At 47.9% G+C, this 21,976-nt stretch overlaps 1 protein-coding gene across 1 annotated transcript in view; it reads right to left on the bottom strand.

Moving 5' to 3' along the window:
- Positions 1–1,060: 1,060 nt before the first annotated feature.
- The window catches only part of MEGF11 (multiple EGF like domains 11), a 385,704-nt gene continuing 364,788 nt past the window's right edge, over positions 1,061–21,976 (bottom strand). The window contains exons 23-25 of the mRNA XM_056865833.1: positions 10,865–10,921; positions 6,158–6,364; positions 1,061–1,221 (exon numbers count right to left, since the gene is read on the bottom strand). Coding sequence (XP_056721811.1) covers positions 1,061–1,221; positions 6,158–6,364; positions 10,865–10,921 — 425 coding nt within the window. The remainder of the gene's footprint in view (positions 1,222–6,157; positions 6,365–10,864; positions 10,922–21,976) is intronic.

Below are 21,976 nucleotides of genomic sequence, written 5' to 3' on the forward strand. Positions count from 1 at the left end.
CTGTGACCTGGCCCGGTCCAGCTCATTGTCTTGTCATTTCTGGGGAAGGGGAAGCCAGGGCTTTGAGTAGCCCAGCCAGACCAGGAGGTACTTCCCAACCCTGTCCACACTTGGAAAAACAGCCAGTCTCTAGCCAAGGCGGACCCAAAGAGAAGGTATAACTTTCCCCCCGCACTGTGGTCCTGCAGGGAAGGATCCTGTACTGTCCCACGTAGATTAGCACCATTCGACAAACTCTTGAAGATGAGCTGATGGAGGCCAGCTCCAACGGGGGCCAGTTGGACGCAGCCCGGTTCCTTCTTGCCTAGAAAGGTCTCTCCCTTCTACAGTGTCCCACGATGCGGAGAAAGGAGAACTTCCGAAGGTTGTATAATTGCTGCAAGTGGACAAAATGCTTTGAGCTGATGGTCAGGTGGTGTTTTTTGCCCCCTCTTTCCAACACTGCCTGTTTCTGCTTCCAGGCGGGATCAACAGGAATATACTCCCAAAATGGATTCTGAGGAATAAAAGCTCAGTTTGCACACACCGGCTTGCTAATATGGCAGCGACTGAAATGGATCATGACAATCCACTCCCATTCTCCCTTCGGCACCCTCCTTTCCCTCACGGAGGCCATGCACTTTGCTTTTTTGGGGGGGGGGGAGGATCTAGCCTCCAAACAAGAACTCATTTAGCAGGTGGCGGTGCAGTACCAATATCGCTATGGGGTGTGGGGTTTTTGTTTTGCTCGTCCTTCTCCCCCTTTCAAAAGTAAAGTCAAGATGGCGAACTTTGTCCAATATCGGATTGGATGATAATCAGCAGTCTAAAGCCCACCCACCCACCCCAGGTGTATATAAAGGAGGTTTCTTATGTTCCTCTGATTTGTATAAAATCTGTCTTGTAAAATAAAGAGGTTCATGCAGCAAGAAGTTGGCCCACGATGAGAGTGCCATGAGGTTCAGTCGAGTTCCTGGGGTTATATTTTCCCCCTCAATGTACCATATGGCAGACCAAAACAAATGGGATTGTCTTCTCGTTTCCCATTGGCAGGTTGGATGCCGTAGAAGGGAGCAGCTCCTTAAGACTGCTTCTCCCAATGCGTCCCGTGAGTCGGGCTGTGTCTTGCTGGAAGAATGTCGTAATGGGAGGGGATGTGACTGTTCCGGGGCAGGTCGTAGGGGCTGTGGACGTACCCGGTGGTGCGGACACGAGTCTCGTGGACCACGCTGATAGTGGGCTCTGCAAAGGCAACAGAGAGCAGCGTGATTAATCACTTGTGGCATGCACCATGCCAAAAACTGCCATCACCCATCACCAAGACTTAAGCAGAACGACACTCAAAGGTTTGCTGTGCCCCCAAATAGTTGTGTTCTGGCTCTCAAGTAGGGAACTCTGCAAACTATGAAGATAGGTCTTTTATGGATGGGAGTTTTACCTGAGGTTCATTGCTGGCTGGACACACACTTTCCCCACCCCTTTAAATGCTGCTTTGTAATTGGCTTACTTGTAGTGCTTACTGTGAGAGAAAATCCCTAGCCCCCAAATGCCACATAAAAAAGCATTTTAAGAACAAACAAACAAAAAAAAAACCAGCAATATGAAAGGCGGGGAGAAATCCAAGCCTCGATTTTAAAAAGCCTTTCTTCTGCTCAGAAAGAACTCCCAGGAAGCATTTGAATCCCTGCCACTGGACATGCTGCTTTGTAATTGGCTAGGAGTGAAACCAAGCTTGTATGCCCCGCACTTTGCCTTCTGCACGGGGATTTCACATGGGCTTTGCTCAGAGAAGATAGAAGAGTCAGGTAACAGAGGAATGGGAAGGGCCGGACATTGTGAGGTCATCTCTAATGGATGGAAAACTCATGCATAACTCTAAGGAACAACCAAGAAAGGCCGGGGGTGAATGTGAATGAAAGTACCCATGCATTAACAACCATAGTTTCAGGAGGGCAGCTGTGTTGGTCTGCACTAGAAAAACTCGAATCAGTAGCACCTTGGAGACCAGGAGGTGCTGGGGGGTATCGCCAAGACCGTCACAAAAAGTATGTTGTTAAATATTTTGTCAAATAATAGTCCTAAAACATATAATGAAATATTTAAGCATATGGTGATAGTGGCAAGAATGGAGTATGGAAGAAAGTGGAAGAAAGTGGAATGGAGTATGGAAGAAAGTGACTACCCAGATGTAACTGAATGTACAAACAAAGTAGGAGAATATGCTAAGTTAACATCTTTAGTGCATAATAGATCAATCTCTGAATTTTATGAAAAATGGAAAATATTTTTGAATTACACAACCGTTAATTAGAAAAAGAAATAGAATGTAAGAATCTAGGCAACAAATGTATTATCAGATAGGTAAATATAGTTAGAAAGTAGAACGCGGTAAGTCAAAGAAAGTTATAAATTGATTGTAATCAAAGTATGTTCCAAAACAATCTAGCAATTTGTATGATGGGGGTGTTGCAAAAAAAGCGAGTCGGAAGGGGTTGCAAAGAAGGGATATATCGTAGCACCCTGACTCCCTTCTTTGCAACACCCCTCCCACCTTCCCACTGGGATAACAGATCTCAGGGATCTCCATTCCTACTTGTTTGTGGACAAGGGAGCTTTGACTCTCGAAAGCTTATACTGCTGGTCTCTCAGGTGCTACTGGACTTGAATCTATCTCTGTCGTACTTTTGCGAGTGAGAGCAGATAGCAATGAAGTAGTCAAGTGCTTTGCCATTCAAGGGGGGGACTCGAACACTATTCCTCTTTGCAGTGAGGGATGGGAGGAGGCTCCTCTTGTAAACTGCTGCTCACACTGGCATCCTCCCTTTCACTAAATAAGGTCAGCACAGCCAAGAAATGGGTGGGAAGTAGCAGTAACTCAGTGGCAGAGCGCATGCAGAAATCTCCCAGTTCAGGACTTGGCATCTCTACATGCGGGCAGCGGCAGAGACCTTTCTCTGCCTGAGTCCCCAGAGAGCTACTGCTGGTCACAATAGCCAACAGGGACAAATGTGGTGTAGTGGTTAAGAGCGGTGGACTCTAATCTGGAGAACTGGGTTTGATTTTCCACTCCTTCACATGAGCGGTGGACTCTAAATCTGTTGAACCAGGTTCGATTCCCCACTCCTCCGCATGCAGCTTGCTGAATGAGCGAGGGCTAGTCACAGTTCTCTCCGAACACTCTCAGCCCCACCAACCTCACAAGGTAGCTCATACCCTGCCAGAAATTTTGTTAGTCTTTAAGGTGCTACTGGTCTCTTGCTCTTTTCTGCTGCTAGTGACAGACTAACATGGCTACCCATTGTGATCTACCTCACAAGGTGTCTGTTATGGCGAGAGGAAGGGGATTGTAAACCACTTTGAGACTCCTTAAAGGTAGAGAAAAAGTGGGGTATAAAATCCAACTCTTCTTCTACTCAGAATAGAGCAGTTTTCTAGATTCATGGGAGTCATTCCCAAGCACTACCTGCTCCCTTTCAACTCACCCCACTTCAGCTGTTTGAATCTGTCCGAATGAATACATATGTCTGCCTGCGTGAGTGTATTACGTTCTTGCCCATTTACAACGTTTTACAGCAGGCAGCCCCCTGCCATTCATCTCCCATTGATTTTAAATAGCACATAGTTAAAGGGAGGGGAAAAGTTTGAAATTTTTGAATGGAGACTTACTACTTGTGTTTCTATGTGCTTTCTGTGTCAGGTGATGAACCCAGCTCATCTTGCAATCATTGCTTGTGTTTACTTCTTAAATAGATGCCCCCTGACTGTGCAGTCTCAAAAAAGCATAACAACGCAGGGTGGCTGATTTTGGTCACTTAAAAGATGTGTCCAATTGTGTAGCCACAAAGAGAAGGTGAACTGCTTACACTACGTTGGTCTCTTCAGAAACCGTACTATAACTGGGGTACGTGCCTCAGTTGTGAAAATGTAGTTCTCTGATTGGACAAAAGCTACCACAAACTGCAGTGACGGTGTAGAACAAGTCAAAAACGGGAATGTTTTTAACGTATTTTCACAAATGGTGGACTTGCAAAAAGATTAAACATTTTTGGATTGTTATACATCGAGAAAAACAGAAAGCCTTAAGAATGATCTTTCCTCTAGACCCAGGGACAATGTTATCCGGCTTAATACCACTGAATGCTGAAAAAGAGAAGCAGGAAGTATTTAACTATATGACTACAGCTGCGAGAGTTGCAATTGCAATGAAATGGAAACAACAAGAATTTCCAGATTTGGCAATTTGGCAAGATAAGATGAGGGAGAAAGCAGTGATGGCCAGACTTGGTGCCGAGTTGTTTTCTGTTGCTGCAGAAGGTCAGACCAGATCCAACGGGTTGAAATTAAATCAAAAGAATTTCCGTCTAGACATTAGGAAGAATTTTCTAACAGAACGGTTCCTCAGTGGAGCAGGCTTCCTCGGGAGGTGGTGAGCTCTCCTTCCCTGGAGGTTTTTAAGAAGCGGTCAGATGGCCATCTGTCAGCAATGCTGATTCTATAACCTTAGGCAGATGATGAGAGGGAGGGCATCTTGGCATGGAGTAGGGGTCACTGGGGGTGTGGGGGGAGAGGGATAGTTGTGAATTTCCTGCATTGTGCAGGGGGTTGGACTAGATGGCCCTGGTGGTCCCTTCCAACTCTATGATTCTATGAAAGAGGATTAACAGACGACCAATGGAAGAATTGAAAAGAACATGGAAATGTTATTTTGAGTATGCAAATGCTGAATTTTTAAATCTTTAGTGTTCTTTGCACCCAATAATATATATGGTGACAAGTAAAGAAAATATAGACATATAAACTAATTAAAATGGATAATAAATTACAACGTGCTATACTTTAATGAAAATATTAATTGATAATAAATTAGCTTTGCAGCATATATGCAGTGAAACTATAATAGTCTAGTTGGTATTGATAAACATATGCAGTTGATATAATTTCTGGTCTTCAGAGGGTGGAGATGAAAAAATATTTTAGGGCATGGTATGGCCCAGGCTAGCCTGATCTCATCAGATCTCAGAAGCTAAGCAGGGTCAGCCCTGGTTAATATTTGGATGGGAGACCACCAAGGAAGTCCAGGGTTGCTGTGCAGAGGAAGGCACTGGCAAACCACCTCTGTTAGTCTCTTGCCATGAAAACCCCCAAAAGGGGTCGCCATAAGTCGGCTGCGACTTGAAGGCACTACACACACACATGTAGTTTAAGTAGTGGGCACACATTTATATTCTTTTCTCGTCTTTTTTCATTATGTCATATGTATGGGTATGTGTTGTTTTTTTATGTATGTGTTAAAAAAAGAAATATTAAAAAGAAAACGGGAAAGTTTCTTGAGACAAATTTTGGCAGCGAAACAGGCAACAGTGTTCATATCAAAATTTGGACCCTGCCTTGGTGACCCTGATTTGTGTAAGTCCACAAAGCTGGGTTCAAATCCTTACATGTCCAACACCAAGACTCTACCTGTTTTGCTTTGGAATTTTTTGGCACGAAGAATTGTGTCTATGCCTATGAAATTACTACAAAGAGCAGCCCTGTTAGTCCACTATATTTGTCACAACAGAAACCTTTGTGGTTCATAGAGCCACCAGCAGATGCCAGAAATTGTTGTGTGAGTTATATAATTTATGTAAATCATTAAGTCGGGGGTCCCCAACCTTTCTGACTCAGTATGCCGGGCATAGCAACAAATGGCTACCATGGTTTACCTTCAGTCACACAGCAAAGATCCTTGTGCGGTAGCGGCACCTGCCGCCAAAGCAACGTTTTAAAAAATCTGCACAGCCTGTCAAATCTCCAATGGCCACTTAGAAGCCTTGCTGGGCAAAAGCCCCACCCACTTGGCGGGCACCAGGAAAGGTGTCTATGGGCATCATGGTGCTCCACATTCAGGAACCCTGCATTAAGTACCGCACAAAGCCACTTAGCATACAGGCTGTCCCGGCTGGTGGGTTTCCCTTTTTAGTCAGGAAATTCTCCTGGGTCCTGCCAACTTGGCAGGAAACCACCACAGGTCCTGTGGAAAACTAGAAGGCCATCAGCCCAACTGATGGCACTCCTAAACCTTCTGTCCTCATACTTCTGAAGAGCGTGCCAGGCTATGGCCAAACCTCAGTGCCAGCTGGAGAAGCCCGTCTCTGCTTCCCACGCCAGCCACGCCGGCATTGCGGGAGATACTCACCAACTTCATAAATATTTTTGTTGGCCATCGACAAGGCCGGTGTGTCCAAATAGGATGAGTCCCGATGGGCGGGGGATTTCATTTCCACGTAGCTGCCCTCGGAGTGTTTGCATGTCAAGATGGGGGGGTCTTTGATGGTGGCGTAAGGGTTTTCGCTGCTGTTGAGGGAACATGTGCTGGAGCTGCAGGCCGATTCCTTCATGTAGTCTGCAAGACAAGAGCCGGGGCCCGCCCTCTTAGCACGTATGCTGGCGAACTTCTTGGGGGGGGGGTTGAGGGGAGGACGGGGTTCTAAGCCCTCAAAACGCACAGCACCGTGACCCACCAGTTACGCCTCAGGTATCTCCGAACCACTGTCTCTCCAAACCATCTGCTCATCCAAACTCATTCGCAAGTCATTTCCTGAACATTCGGTAGGAAGAAAAACAGCCCTTCAGTACTACGGCTCTCGCTGGCAAAAAGGGTCTCATTGCTAAGTTACAACATTGTATTGCATACAGACACGCCTCCCCCCTCACTCCCCCCCAAATCCTGACAGAAAACACTTCTTATATTTCCGCCGTATATATACCGTCCCAAGAAATCATGCACATTTTTTTGTCTGGAGAGACTTCCTTGGAAGCAAGCAAAGTCTTTGGCACCTTAGATAGGATACTCCAGGTGTAGTGTTTCGAGAGTCCCACATAACATTAAACGCAACGTCCTTTGAAATTCAGTCTCCCCCTCGCCCCCACCCAGAATACTGTAACTCTGAACCACCGTTTCCCCTGACATGTACATACAATTGTGGTAACTGTTCAGCAACAAAAAGGATTGGATTTTTGCTTCATGATGTTAAAACACGTTTTTAAAAAAGAAAGATTTGCTTGCTAGGAGATTCTCTGGTAGTATAAAAATCCTTTTCTAAAAAACACTGCACACGCCCAGCCAGTACAGACAACCAGCATTTCTCTTCTAGAACCTGACCCCATTGTTTGCTCTGCTTTCCCTTTCCCTCCTTCACTGATGGCCCTGCTGGGGTAATTTCACTTGTAAGCTCCTAAGAGCAGAGACCTGGCCAGCTTTGCTTTGAAAGCTACAAGCGCATAGATTGCATTATGTCCATAACATTTAGAATATTAGTACAGGTTGAGTATCCCTTATCTGGACTGCCTGTGACCAGAAATGGTACGTATTTTGGATCTTTCCATATTTTGGAATATGTTCATATACATAATGAGGTATCTCGGGGATGGGACCCAAGTCTAAACACGAAATTCATTTATATTTTATATATGTTTTATATGGACTTTATACACAAAGCCTGAATGTAATTTTAAACAATATTTTTAATAATTTTGTGTACGTTGAACCATTAGAAAGCAAATTAGCATGCTGCTGAGAGCCTGTGAGTAACACCTGCATGCCGACTCAAAACATCTGGTTTTCGGGTCAGTCAGGATAGCGGATGTCCGGATAAGGGATACTCAATCTGTAGTTTGCAAATTAGGGGAGGGCCGTGGCTCAATGGTAGAGCATCTGCTTGGCATACAGGAATTCCCAGGTTCAATCTCCAGCATCTCCAGTTAAAGGGACCAGGCAAGCAGGTGATGTGAAAGACCTCTGCCTGAGACCCTGGAGACCTGCTGCCTATCTGAGTAGACAATATTGACTTTGATGGACCGTCTGATTCAGTATAAGGCAGCTTCATGTGTTCATGTATATTAGGTGCTGTGGAACACAGGAAGGCTAATGTTGCTGCAGTCGTCTTGCTTGTGGGCCTCCTAGAGGAACCTGGTTGGCCACTGTGTGAACAGACTGCTGGATTTGATAGGCCATGGTCTGGTGCAGCAGGGCTCCTCTCCTCTCCTCTCTCTCTCTCGGAGTGGACATGTTCATGGACAGTATGGCTATCCGTGGCTACTAGTCAACATGGATACTAGTCATAATGCATACCTATTCTCTCCAGGATCAGAGGAGCATCCCTATTTTATGAGGTGCCATGGAACACAGGCAGGATAATGCTGCTGCAGTGGTCTTGTTCGTGGGTTTCTTAGAAGCACCTGGTTGGCCACTGTGTGAACAGACTGCTGGACTTGATGGGCCTGAGTCTGATCAAGCAGGGCTTTTCTTAAGTTCTTATGTTCTTAAGAACTAACATATCTAGAAGAAGCCTAATTCCAGAAGAGCGGTCGGGTTAGTTTGTAGCATAAAAATAAAACAGGGCACCTTCGAGATGAACAGAAGGTATTCCAACATTGGTGAATCGGAGCTCCCTTCGCCAGGATACAAACTGATGAAGTCCTGTGACTTTAAGGCTATTCATTATGTGGCAGATTCTCTAGGGCTCATCCCAAGGGCATGAGGGCCGTTGTCATATGCCTTACTAAGGTGTTGGCCATCTTCACTCAAGATCCCCACCCTCAGCCTGCATTTTTGCTGGGAAAACTTGTGCTTCCTTAAATCTATACAAAGAGCAGGGGCAGCTTTCCAGCTATGGGTTGCCAATCTTCCAGGTGGGGCCTGGAGATCTCTCAGAGTTACAACTATTTTCCAGACTGCAGAGATCAGTTCCCCTGGAGAAAATGGCTGCTTTGGAGGGTGGACTTTGTGGCATTGTACCCAGCTGGGGTCTCTCCCCAGATCCCACCCTCCCCAGGCTCCACCCCCAACATCTCCATGTATTTCCCAACCCACAGCTGGCAACCCTAAATTGGGACAGAAATTTCACACCGCGCCTCTTTCTAGCCAGCCTTCATTCATGCCTCCCCATGAGAGGTATTTTTAAAAAATGAACACATCAAACCTGCTATTAATTGTGTACTTTGGTATCCCTTGATATGCATTTTTTTCTTCAGTTGCAGAGTTTTGAAACAAGAAATGAAGTCATCCATCAGAACTTGTTAAAGTTATCTAGCTAATTCCCTTGAAAGCAGGTGTTCAATGTATATTAGCTATGATAATGAGAGGAAGGGCATCTCAGCCATCTTCTGGACATGCAGTAGAGGTCACTGGGGGGGGGTAGTTGTGAATTTCCTGCTTTGTGCAGGGGGTTAGACCCTGGTGGTCCCTTCCAACTCAGTGATTCTATGATAATGAAACAGAACTTCCATGGTCAGTGTACACTTGAAAAGGTAGATGCCGAGAGCATGCACCAAGCCAGGGTGTGTGTGTGCACATGTGTGTGGATTATCTATAAATGTCTGGCTGGCTGCTTAGGGAAACAGAACAAGGGACCCACCTTGGTTATGTTGATCTTTAAACATGGCAACCTTAAACTGGTTTATATGTGTACTTTTCCCCCTTCTGCACGGCACCCTGGAAGGTGTGAGAAGTCTCTAAAAGAGAACTTGTCGCACCTTCTCCAAATTACAGCTCTTGACAGTCTTTGGAGGAAGATAGACTACAGGACAGTTCAGCTGCCGAAAACTGTTTTGTACACGCTTCCTAGATAAGAAGAGACGCACTGATGGAAGTGGCCTGATTCCGATACGGCCTGGGAATAGGACAGGATTCCACGCCTCTCTACTGGATATCACAAAATCATCCACACATTCGATGCTTTTAGGGCTCAGGGTAGGCAACATGATTTCTTTAAAACACTCTGGGGGGCTGAGATAGAACTTGTGAATTGCCTGTGGCCACACAGTGAGTTCATGGCAGAGGTGGGATTCGAACTCAGATGTCTACCAATCCAGTACAGATGACAAAGAGTTTCCATCTAGACATTGGGAAGAACTTTCTAACAGAGCGGTTCCTCAGTGGAACAGGCTTCCTCGGGAGGTGGTGAGCTCTCCTTCCCTGGAGGTTTTTAAGAAGAGGTTAGAGGGCCATCTGTCAGCAATCCTGATTCTATGACCTTAGGCAGTTCATGAGAGGGGGGGCACCTTGGCCATCTTCTGGGCATGGAGTAAGGGGGGGAGGGAGTTGTGAATTTCCTGGTGGTCCCTTCCAACTCCATGATTCTATGATTCTATTCTATGATTCTATAACATTGCTTGCTCTAAATGAGCTCGGTTGCTATTTGCTTGCTAACAGATTAGCAAGATACATACAGTTAGATATGAGTCCAGTAGCATTTTAGAGACCAACAAGATTTTCGGGGTATGAGCTTTCGAGAGTCAAAGCTCCATTCGTCAGCTGGTACATACTTCAACCATTCAGTGGGACCTTGGCAGGGAGAAGCTCCAGTTATAGCTCAATGGCAGAGCCTCTGCTTGGCATGCAGAAGGTCCCAGGTTCAATCCCCGGCACCTCCAGTTACAATGTGATGTAAATGACCTCTCTGCCTGAGACCTGGAGGGTGGCTGCCAGTCCGAGTAGACAATACTGACCTTGATAGATCAATGGTCTGACTCACCACAAGGCAGCTTCATTTAGGTATGGTTCTTGGCTCAGCGGTCGAGCATCTGTTTGGCATGCAGAAGGTCCCAGGTTCAATCCCCACCACCTCCAGTTTAAAAAGGATTAGGTAGTAGGTGATTTGAAAGACCTCTGCCTGAGACCCTGGAGAGCTGCTGCCAGTCTAGGTAGACAATACTGACCTTAATAGACCAACGGTTTGATTCAGTACAAAGGCAGATTTGTGTACACATGAAGAGCTCCCTCTAGCGGGCACATGCAACTGACCGCCCTGCTGCCTTTGGCGAAGGGAGAGTGGCCGGCTACCCTTTCCTGTCATACCCAGACCGGGCACTACCGCTTTCTTGCAGGCATCGGATACTATACCTTTGAAGCTTTTTTCCATAATGTATGTGTTCTGACGTCTATTCATCCCACAAGCACCTGCATAAAAATGATATACAATGGAGAAATGCATAAATATTTTTATGCAAACTGGACTGTTCAGCAGATAGACTTCCCCCCAAAGCAGGGGAAAGCACGTGCTCAGCTGTGGTCCTCCCTGACTGCCTATGCTGGCTGGCATGACCAACAGAGGAAACTGCGTTTGATCATCTTGCTGGTTTTCAGCAAAGGACCAGTGGCTGGTGGTTAGGATGAGCCCTTGGCTACAAGCTCCCTCGGACCAAGCCAGCCAAAAATAAATCGCTCCCTCCTCTACTGCCCTGTTCTTGCTGAGCAGCTGTTGGTGAAGACCTGCGGGTCAGGCATGAGGAATCTAACTGCAGCTCCGCACCAGAGTATGTTTGCAGAAAACCCACAGGATTGCAGAGGGACACGTCTGTAGGAGAGCAGAACATGCAAAACCCTCTCTCCCCCCTGAAGTTGTGCTGGGTGCAGAAGGCAGCTGAGAATTTCAGGTTAAGTAACAAACCCTCTGCCCCATGGTGCAGAGTGGTCAGCTGCAGGACTGCAGTCCAAGCTCTGCTCACGACCTGGGTTCGATCCCGATGGAAGTCGGTTTCAGGTAGCCGGCTCAAGGTCGACTCAGCCTTCCATCCTTCCGAGGTCAGTAAAACAAGTACCCAGCTTGCTGGGGGTAAAGGGAAGGTGACTGGGGAAGGCAGTGGCAAACCACCCTGTAAACAGTCTGCCTAATAAACGTCAGGATGTGACATCACCCCATGGGTCAGGAATGACCTGGTGCTTGCACAGGGGACTAACTTTACCTAACAAACAACATTCTAGACCAGGGTGTCAAACATAAGGCCCGGGGGCCAAATCTGGCCCCTTGAGAGCTCTTATCCGGCCCCTGAGGCAGCCACCCCACCCCCCACTCTTGATCTGGGCTGGCGTGGCATGGCCCACCCTGACTGAGTGGCATTTATGTCATATCTGGCCCTCGTAACAATTGAGTTCAACACCCCTGTTCTAGACAGTGTGGTGACAAGCCAAGTGTGAAATTGTGCAGCTAAGCCCTCGGTGAGATCTCATGAGGCAGAGGAAGAAACAACAGCTACTCAGAGGGAAGACACAGGCTGGACAGGATCTCTAAACATTTCTCCTCTTTCCACCACAACAGGGACACCGGTTCTATTTTGGACAAGACTGAAATGGTCAAGCTCTTCCGGTCACACCGACACCCGTGCGTTAACGTCAGAAGCCCGGCTCATCCTGTGGCCTAGAGGCGTGGCTTCAGTTCTCCCTTAATAAGTTGCATTAGCCAAATCCCTTACACTAAAGAAGAAAATATATGCAAAGGTGCTTTGTTTACTAAAATAATTTCAAGGTGCACCTGTTCAAAGAAACATGTAGAGCAGGGGTGTCAAATATAAGGTCCACAGGCTGGATTCAGCCCTTTGAGAGCTCTTATCTGGCCCGCGAGCCACCACAACCCTCGATCTGGGCTGGCGAGGCACGGTCCGGCCCGACCAGGTGACATTTATGTCCTATCCGGCCCTTGTAATGATTGAGTTCGACACCCCTGACATAAAGCTTTCATGGGTGTCTTTGTATTTCAAAGTCCACTGTTTTACAGATGGAACTCGGTAGCAGGCAAATTACTCATCAGGAGGAAAGGAAAAAACCTCTAGCTGCTCATGATGCAGCAACTTAATAAGCGATCGAGTCCGATGAATACACAGACATGCACACAATGGCAAACCTTCCTGCCGTTTGCAGATAGGAAGGTTTACGGCTTCGAAAATGGGATTGGAAGTATGTTTTACAAGTCGGGTAAAAACAACTTCACTTGAACACATGAACCCTTCTTGGCCACGTAGCTGGCTCCACATAGGACAATTTTTGGCTGATGCTTAATGGCAAAGCATTTTCCTTCGGAACCCTCTCCCTGGCCCCAATTTAAAAGGTAACAAATGGCCTTATTTCATTTTCTCACCCCGTATCCATTGCTTGAAAGGATTCCAGGTAATAGCCAAGTTTCCAAAAAGGCCCGTCTTTGCTCTGAATCCTTGTCAAGGGAAGAGTGATATTACTTGGGCCCAGCAACAGAAAACAAACCCACACACCCGTTTGAAGCTTTTAAAGTGACCTGAAAAAATGCCCCAAATAGGCCAATCCTATGCCCCACACAACAGGAACGCACGCTTGGTGGCTGAGAGACCTACGCCCCAAGGCAGGGGTCCCCAACACAGTGCCCATGGGTGCCATGGTGCCTGGCAATACCTTTCCTGGTGCCCACCCTTTTTAGAAAGTGGGCGGGGCCAGGCAGGCCTTCTGATTGGCCACGGGAGATCTGACGGCTGGTGCAGATTCAGATTTATTATTAATACAGCCTAAGCCAGTGAAACACGTGTCATTTATACAAAAGGTAAAAAATTATAGCAGTTCAACCAAAAACATTCTTAATTAAAATTTCCAAATAATTTTTAATAGACTAAAATTGACCAAATTATGATTTAATCTAATTGCAACTGCCCAACATTAGGGGTCGAACTTTATATGCCATTGCACCAAATTTGGCTACCTGTTTTGCCATCTGGGCATTCCCTTCCCAGAGGAGACTCTTAATTCTCCCATCATCTGAGCTGACTGTGACTTGGCTGAGCACGGGAAGGATTAGCTTACAACGAGCTTCCTCACAGAAGGAGCACCTGAGCAAAACATACTCTGTAGACTCCAATTCCCCCGACTTACAAGGGCACACCCATTCTGTTATCGGAAGCTTCTTAAATCTGCCTTGTAAAATCGCCGAAGGTAAGGTACATCTCACTAGTGTAAAAGCGGCTTGTGCAGATTAAAAGAACATAGTTGTGGGCGTCAGTTGTGCCCCCATGGTGTTGGTTCTCTCCTCTCTCACTCCTCTTTCCCAGGTTACTTTTAAAGTTACTCCTATTTTCTCTTGCACTAGGGATTCCTCTGTGTGTATGTGTGTGTGGCTCCACCTCCCACAGCAGCCATTTTGGGCTTGTTCCCACCATCCCATGCTAGGATCCCAAAGATGCCTGCAGGCTCAGAAAGGCTTGGGACCCCTGTTCCAAGAGGACACGGAGAATCCCCAGAGAGGTGGGCAGCATGGCCCAGTTACGCTCTCTCAGTTTAATCTACCTCACAGGGTTCTTTGTGAGGAAGGCAGAACCACAGCTGCTGCTCTGAATGCCTTCGAAGAAGGGCCCGATAAAAATGTGCTGAATAAATATGTTTAGGCTGCATGAAGAACATAACAAGAGCCCTGCTGGGTTAGACTAGGTGGTCCACTTAGTCCAGCATCCTGTCTTGCACAGCGGCCAACCAGTTTACTCTGGAGGGCCAACAACAGGGCATCGAGGCCCAGGTCTTCCCCGGATTTGTTCCTGAAATTATCCACCTGGGGAGTGGATGGTGGGGGAGCAGCTGCGGCTCAGTAGTAGAGCATCTGCTAGGCATGCAGAAGGTCCCAGGCGGACTCTAATCTAGATGACCGGGTTCAATTCCCCACTCCTCCACATGAGCAGCAGACTCTAATCTGGAGAGCCAGGTTCAATTCCCCACTCCTCCATATGCAGCCAGCTGGGTGACCTTGGGCCAGTCACAGTTCTCTCCGAGCTCTCTCAGCCCCACCGACCTCACAAGGTGCCTGTTGTGGGGAGAGGAAGGGATTGTGATTGTAAGCCGCTTTGAGACTTCTTTCGATAGAGAAAAGTGGGGTATAAAAACCAACCCTTCTCCTTCAACCTCTGGCATCTCCAGTTGAAAGGACCAGTTAGTAGTTGATGTGAAAGACCACTACTTGAGACCCTGGAGAGCTGCTGCTGGTCAGAGTAGACAATGTTGACCTTGATGGACCAAAGGTCAGGCAGCTTCATATGTTCACCTGGAAGGCTCCTGCCCCTCACCTGGTGGCTGACATCAGGGCTCCTGAACTGCTTGTAGTAGCTGCAGTGATGCGATGGCTAGATGTGACTTAGTGAGATTGCAGCCCCTGCAGCCCATGCACAAAATGCACAAGCTTGGTACTCGGATTGCCGTGTCTTGATAAGATTGTTGTGATGCCCAAACTACCTCTTGCCTCAGGAAAACAGTTCCTCTCCTTTCTCCGCATCCAGATGAAAATCCTTAGACCCTACCTACGGGCTCCAAACCCAGGAATTCTCAAAATACGGCCCAGGGGCTCCTCTCCCCACAACCCAGGTCCCTCTCTAGAATCTACAAAGGTGACTTTGTACACATTGGGACGGCAGGCGTCTCTCTTTTAAAAATCATATTTTCTAAGCCATTTTTGACAGGTGTCCAAACTGCTCTATGTTCAGGCGTTCCTAAGAATATGGGTTATTCTAGGGGATAAAAAATTAAAACAGGGAGTAAAAGCAAAAAAAAAAAAATTGCCTGGAGATGAGATGGAATAAAAAACCCATCTCATAGCAAGGCCCAAACCACACCTGGAGCAAGGTTTTCAGGCCTGAGGCCAAGTTGAAGAAGTACCACGCAACAACCTGAGGGAAGGGGACACCACAGGGTGAGTTTTTTTTGCAGCATAAAATGAACCCAGGAGAGAAAACTAAGGGGAAAAATAGAATTAACTACAAGTCACTACAGACCCAATGTAGTTACTGCTCCAGGGTGTGGAACAGAAATGGAGTAATTAATGGTGATATAACAGAATCAAGAGTTCATAATAACGGGGGGGAAATCATACAGACAAGACCAATGTTAATTAATCTTTCCTTTCTTCAGTAGTGATGTAAATTTGGATGGATTTATGTAAGGTCTTTTTGCAGCTGTCTTTTTGCAGCTAGTAATGGATTAAGAGCCCAGTGGTGCAGAGTGGTAAGCTGCAGTACTGCAGTCCAAGCTCTGCTCACGACCTGAGTTTGATCCCAACGGAAGTTGGTTTCAGGTAGCCGGCTCAAGGTTGACTCAACCTTCCATCCTTCTGAGGTCGGTAAAATGAGTATCCAGCTTGCTGGGGGTAAAGGGAAGATGACTGGGGAAGGCACTGGCAAACCACCCCGCAAACAAAGTCTGCCTAGGAAACGTCGGGATATGACGTCACCCCATGGGTCAAGAATGACCCAATGCTTTGCACAGGGGACCTTTACCTTTTAATGGATTAAACAAGAAGAATTCGGCGACTAAATATTTGAACACATGACTCATTTTCTTCCTTTGACTGGTGTTTTAATACTATAGTGTAATGTTTGTGTTCTGCCACCAGATGCCACTGTAGCATGTTTGCTGTGTCAATGTGGGAGGGCTTGTAACATTAGTGGTGCCATCCCAAACAGAGTTATGCCCTTCTAAATACATTGAAGTCAGTGGGGTTTAGAAGTGTTTGTTTCTGCTTAGGAGAGCACTGTAGCATTCGTATACCAAGCAAGGACAGTTATAGTAAAAAGTCAGGAAAGACCAAGTGGAAAAAGACCAAGCTGAGGTAGGGAAACTTCTACCTCCCCAGGGTAGGTTTTAATGTGTCCTATTTAGGACTCAGAACCCAGCAGAACAAACCCATGCGGGCTGTTAAGTGCACTTGGGTTTGTTCTAGATTTTACTTCACACTATTGAAATTAATTCAAAAGAGTTTCCGTCTAGACATTAGGAAGAATTTTCTAACAGAGTGGTTCCTCAGTGGAACAGGCTTCCTCAGGAGGTGGTAAGCTCTCCTTCCCTGGAGGTTTTTATGCAGAGGTTAGATGGCCGTCTGTCAGCAATGTTGATTCTATGACCTTAGACAGATCATGAGAGGGAGGGCATCTTGGCCATCTTCTGGACATGGAGTAGGGGTCACTGGGTGTGTGTGTGTGGGGGGGAGAGGTAGTTGTGAGTTTCCTGCATTGTGCAGGTGGTTGGACTAGATGACCCTGGTGGTCACACACATGAACACATGAAGCTGCCTTATACTGAATCATAGCATAACATAACTAAAGCCCTGCTGGATCAGACCAAGGCCCATCAAGTCCAGCCGTCTGTTCATCCAGTGGCCAACCAGGTGCCTCTAGGAAGCCCACAAACAAGACGACTGCAGCAGCACTGTCCTGCCTGTGTTCCACAGCACCTAATATTAGAGAATAGGCATGCATCATGACTAATAGCAATTTTTACTAGTAGCCATGAATACCCCTCTCCTTCATAAACATGTCCACTCACCTCTTAAAGCCTTCCAAGTTGGAAGCCATCACCACATCCTGGGGCAGGGAGTTCTACCATTTAACTATGCATTGTGTGAAGAAATACTTCCTTTTATCAGTTTTGAATCTCTTGCCCATCAGCTGATGCCCGCGTTCTAGTATTATGAAGGAGAAAAGCTTCTCCCTGTCCACTCTCTCCATACGACGCATCATTTTATAGACCTCTATCGTGTCTCCCCTCAGTCACCTTTTTTCCAAGCTAAACAGCCCTAAGAGTTTTAATCGCTCCTCATACGGCAGTTGCTCTAGTCCCTTGGAAAGAGACTAAGTTTTAATCCTAACAGCAAAGCAAATACAATGTTCAACTATAAAGAAAAGATAAGAAATTATGCCTAGTACTGATAAGCTGCCTCCAAGGCCAGAAGATTGCACACGAATTCTTTCCAATTTAAATAAGCTGTCAGGCTGCTATCTCGGTTTCGTTATTGCCTCTGTCTCTGTGCTGTATTGTCTGCCCCCCAAGGTCGCATACCTAGGCCTGGGAACTCAGCTCCTGGGAAACTGTATTCATGCGTGTAATCTCCCGCCTTTCCTGCCTTATAATATCTCCCAGCTAGTGAGCCTCTCATAGCTGTCATTTTATTCGTTTGCACTGTATGCCTATTTGATCAGTAAAAGCCATCTGTTTGGACTCTATATGACTTTGTGGTGATTTCTGGTTCTGTGGGCCAAGGGCTGACATTATGACAGCTATCTCTCATCTTCACCGTTCTCCTAGCCAGGCTGGAGCCCAGGGGGGTTCGCCTGCCACTTGGATGGGAGCTGTGCAGCTCTCCAGGTGATCTACTACCCTGGAGCCCTTCTCAGAGGACCCTACTCTGTTACAAGACTTAATCGCTGAACTTTTCCGGACGACCCGAGAGGTTTGCCGCTTGAGGGGACTGGTACAGGCGCAGTGGCAATCTCTTACAGGACGTCTCTGGATGTTAACATCGGAGGATACTGATGCTCGTTTAGATCTTCAGGACTTGGATCAATTACTGGACGATGCCCGATTGGCGACTGAGGATTTACAAATATTAACTGGACTTTTGGATAATCTTATTTCTCGACAAACTCTTTCTACCATGGCGGGAGCCCCGCCGGAGGGTTTTTCCCTGATCCCGGATGCGGCCAGCTGCCAGGCTGAGGCCAAGCGAGTCGCTATTAGCACCGCTCTTCTCCTTGTGGAATGTACAAAGGACACCCCGGTAGCCACCTTGGCTCAAGTTTTGACCCCGACGTTTGGAGCCGAGGCATCCGCACTGGCGGTTCGAGTACAACCTCTGCTGGGCGGGGAACCTGACCCCATACTCTTGCTCCTCGAGACAGAACTTTTGCTGCGCATTACGGCAGAGACTGCCCTAAGACTTGAGAACGCCAAAGTTCTTGCGGATCAGCAAGCCGCCGAAGCGGCTAGGGTCGCAAGAGAGAGAGAGGCGGCGGAAGCAGCCAGGGCGGCTGCAGCAAGGATTAGGAATCAGGCGAACGTGGACACGCGCCCCAAGGACTATGTACTGGGACTATCAGGTCTAACTTTTTCCCCGGCGTTTGTCCCGTCGCGTGCGACCCAACGCGCACGCCGTTTGGCTGACCGACGTCGAGACTCAGATGAGTCTGAAGACGAGGATTTATATGGGGATAGCTCTCAATGGGCCACGAGCTTCCGAACCAGTAAGCCTCATCTTACTGGTGGCCCAAGTGAGGAGGTTCATCTTTTACGAGCCCAGAATCGGGAGCTCTCCGACCGTGTTGATCAACTCCAGGAAGTAATGGAACTTATGCTTCAAGAGAACAGGCAATTACAACAAACCCTGATAGCTCAGAGACAGCCCGTTCCGATACCGGGTCAGGGGGTACCCGTACAACCACCCGCTAATGTGCCTGCTCCACCCTTACCTCCTGGAGCTCCTGTTGCTCCTCCGCCCGGACCACCCGTGCAACCACCTGCTAATGTGCCTGCTCCACCCTTGCCTCCTGGAGCTCCTGTTGCTCCTCCGCCCGGACCACCCGTGCAACCGGGTCAACCCGCGCCCGGCCCTTGGAAGCAACTCAAATTGAGGACTACGTATGACGGATCTCTTGAGACTTTGCCTTGTTTCTTGCATCAAGTGGACAGTTATATGCGAGAACAAGGTCAACTTTTCCCCACGGAAGATAGCCGGGTGCGGTACGTAGCTTCCCTCCTGACAGGCAAAGCGGCTGACTGGATGGTCCTCCAGTTTGACACCCGCTCTCGTGCGATTCGTTCCCTCAACAACTTCATGACTGCCCTGAGAAGGAGGTTTGAGGACCCCTTCCTGGGGGAAAGAGCCAAAACGGAACTCTTACAATTAAAACAAGGCTCTGCTACAGTTCGGGAATTTGCCGATGAATTTCAGCGACTGGCAAGTAAAATTATAGGTTGGCCCGAGACCACCCTAATCCATCATTTCAGGGAAGCCTTGCATCCTGACATTCTGAACTGGTCTTACATGCGGGGCGATCCCGATACCCTCGAAGGCTGGATCCTATTAGCCGAGGAAGTGGAAAGCCGCCGCCGCTTTATTTCTCTCGTCCGTCAAAAGCACAAGGAGAAGGGCACCCAAAAGCCTCAACCCAAGGCACCACTGCTCGTCCCACGAAATCCCCCACGTCCGCTCCAGGAACGTGAAGCCCGATTTCAGAGGGGTGCCTGTCTTACATGCGGAGAAATGAGCCACTTTGCAGCCGTTTGCCCACGCCGCCAGGAATTATTTCGTCCCAGCACGACAACCCGCGCCCGAGGTCGTCCACCACGCAGAGGCACCGCGGCCACCCGCAGCGCAGCTCCGGGAAGGCCCACACCCTCTGCACTCCATGCCGGGGACCCAGCCTCCCTGCCTGCTTCCAACGACCCCGCCGGGTCTCGGATTACAAGTGCCCCATTGGGGGACAGCTTTCCCTCTTCGGATGAGGAAAACCCTTGGATTTCTCCAGCCTTAAACCTGGAATCTCCCCTCGACTTGTCAAAAAACGGCTCCGGTCTGTGGTGAATGGAGCATCTCCACAGACCTCTCAGGATCTTCCTATCAAACCGAATGCTCCTACCAAAATCAAAGAAGTGGACTCCACCGTCTACGTGGATGCAGTTTTACAACAACTTAACGGAGGTCCACAAATCCCCGTCAAAGCACTAATTGACTCCGGTTGCTGTCGCACTCTCATAAGCGAAGCCACGTTTGCTGCACTCAGAGCCGACTCAGAGGCTTTACCCGCCCCCGTCCAATTTGCTCAAATGGACGGGAGCCAATTCCAGGGGGGTCCAGTTGATCACCGCACCATAGGGGTGGCAATGGGAATTGGTTCCCACTGGGAACAAATAGACTTCACTATAGCCCCTATCCGATTTGAAGTGGTCTTGGGAATTAACTGGATTAAAGGACATAGTCCCAGTATTGATTGGGAAACAAACACTATCTCTTTCGCTAGTCCCACCTGCGACCAGCATCGGCAAAACTTTGCTCTGCCATTTCCGCCCGTTCCAGCATTAACCTCTACTGCCCCAGTACCACCGGCTCTACCCGCTGTATACCGGGACTTTGAAGATGTCTTCGACCTTAGGGAATGTGATGCCTTACCCCCCCACCGGGCCTCAGACTGTGCGATTGAAGTAGTAAAGGACTGCACATTAACCAAAAGTAAGATTTACCCTATGAGCGCTTCCGAGCGCACTGTCCTCCGGGACTTTTTGGACAAAAACCTCGCCAGAGGGTTCATTCGCCCTTCGAATGCCCCAAACTCGGCCCCCGCGTTTTTCGTCCGGAAAAAAGAGGGCGACCTTCGCCTGTGCATTGACTTCAGAAAGCTCAATGCGGTTACCCAGACCAACGCCTATCCTATCCCATTAATATCGGATATTTTGGGACAATTACAGGAAGGCCGTGTGTTCTCTAAATTAGACTTGGTGGAAGCCTACTACCGAGTCCGTATCCGCGAAGGAGATGAACACCTCACTGCCTTCTCTAGCTGTTTCGGAATGTATGAATTCCTTGTAATGCCATTCGGATTAAAAGGGGCCCCGGGGGTCTTCATGCAACTCATCAATGAAATCCTACATGACCTTCTATATCGTGGGGTGGTGGTCTACTTAGATGACATTCTCATTTATTCGAAAACTGTGGACGAGCATGTGACTCTGGTCAGGGAAGTTCTACAACGCCTGCGTAACCATCAACTGTTCGCTAAACTAGCTAAGTGTGAATTTCACCAAAGCAAACTCACGTTTTTGGGATACATCATCTCCCACCAAGGTCTTCGCATGGACCCCGCCAAAGTCCAAGCCGTCCTCGATTGGACTCCCCCCACCAACCGTAAGCAAGTACAGCAATTTCTGGGATTTGCAAACTTCTATCGGGGATTCATCCCTAACTTCGCCCAAGTGGCTCTACCCATTACGGACCTGCTGAAAACTAAGGGAAAAGTAAGCTCGGCTGCCTTGCCCTCCGCAAAAATCCTATGGACTGAGCAATGCCAAGCCGCCTTTCTGGCCCTCAAACGCCTCTTCACTTCGGAGCCGGTGCTACGGCACCCAGACCCAAATCAAATGTTCATTGTGCAAGTCGATGCTTCCGATGTAGCCATGGGAGGGGCTCTCCTCCAGCAAGGACCGGACGGTCTTCTTCACCCTTGCGCTTACTTTTCAAAAAAATTTGCGCACGCTCAATTAAACTGGCCCATCTGGGAGAAAGAGGCCTCTGCAGTTCATCATGCACTGACTTTATGGCGGCAATTCTTGGAAGGGTCTAAAGTACCCTTTGAAGTTTGGACCGATCACAAAAATCTAGCTGCCCTCACGGGGTCCCATAAGCTATCGGCGAAACAACAACGGTGGGCGGAGTTCTTTGCTCAGTTCCGTTTCACCCTGAAGCACGTCCCT

This window comes from Euleptes europaea, chromosome 20, assembly GCF_029931775.1.
Source record: "Euleptes europaea isolate rEulEur1 chromosome 20, rEulEur1.hap1, whole genome shotgun sequence".
NCBI lineage: Eukaryota > Metazoa > Chordata > Lepidosauria > Squamata > Sphaerodactylidae > Euleptes > Euleptes europaea.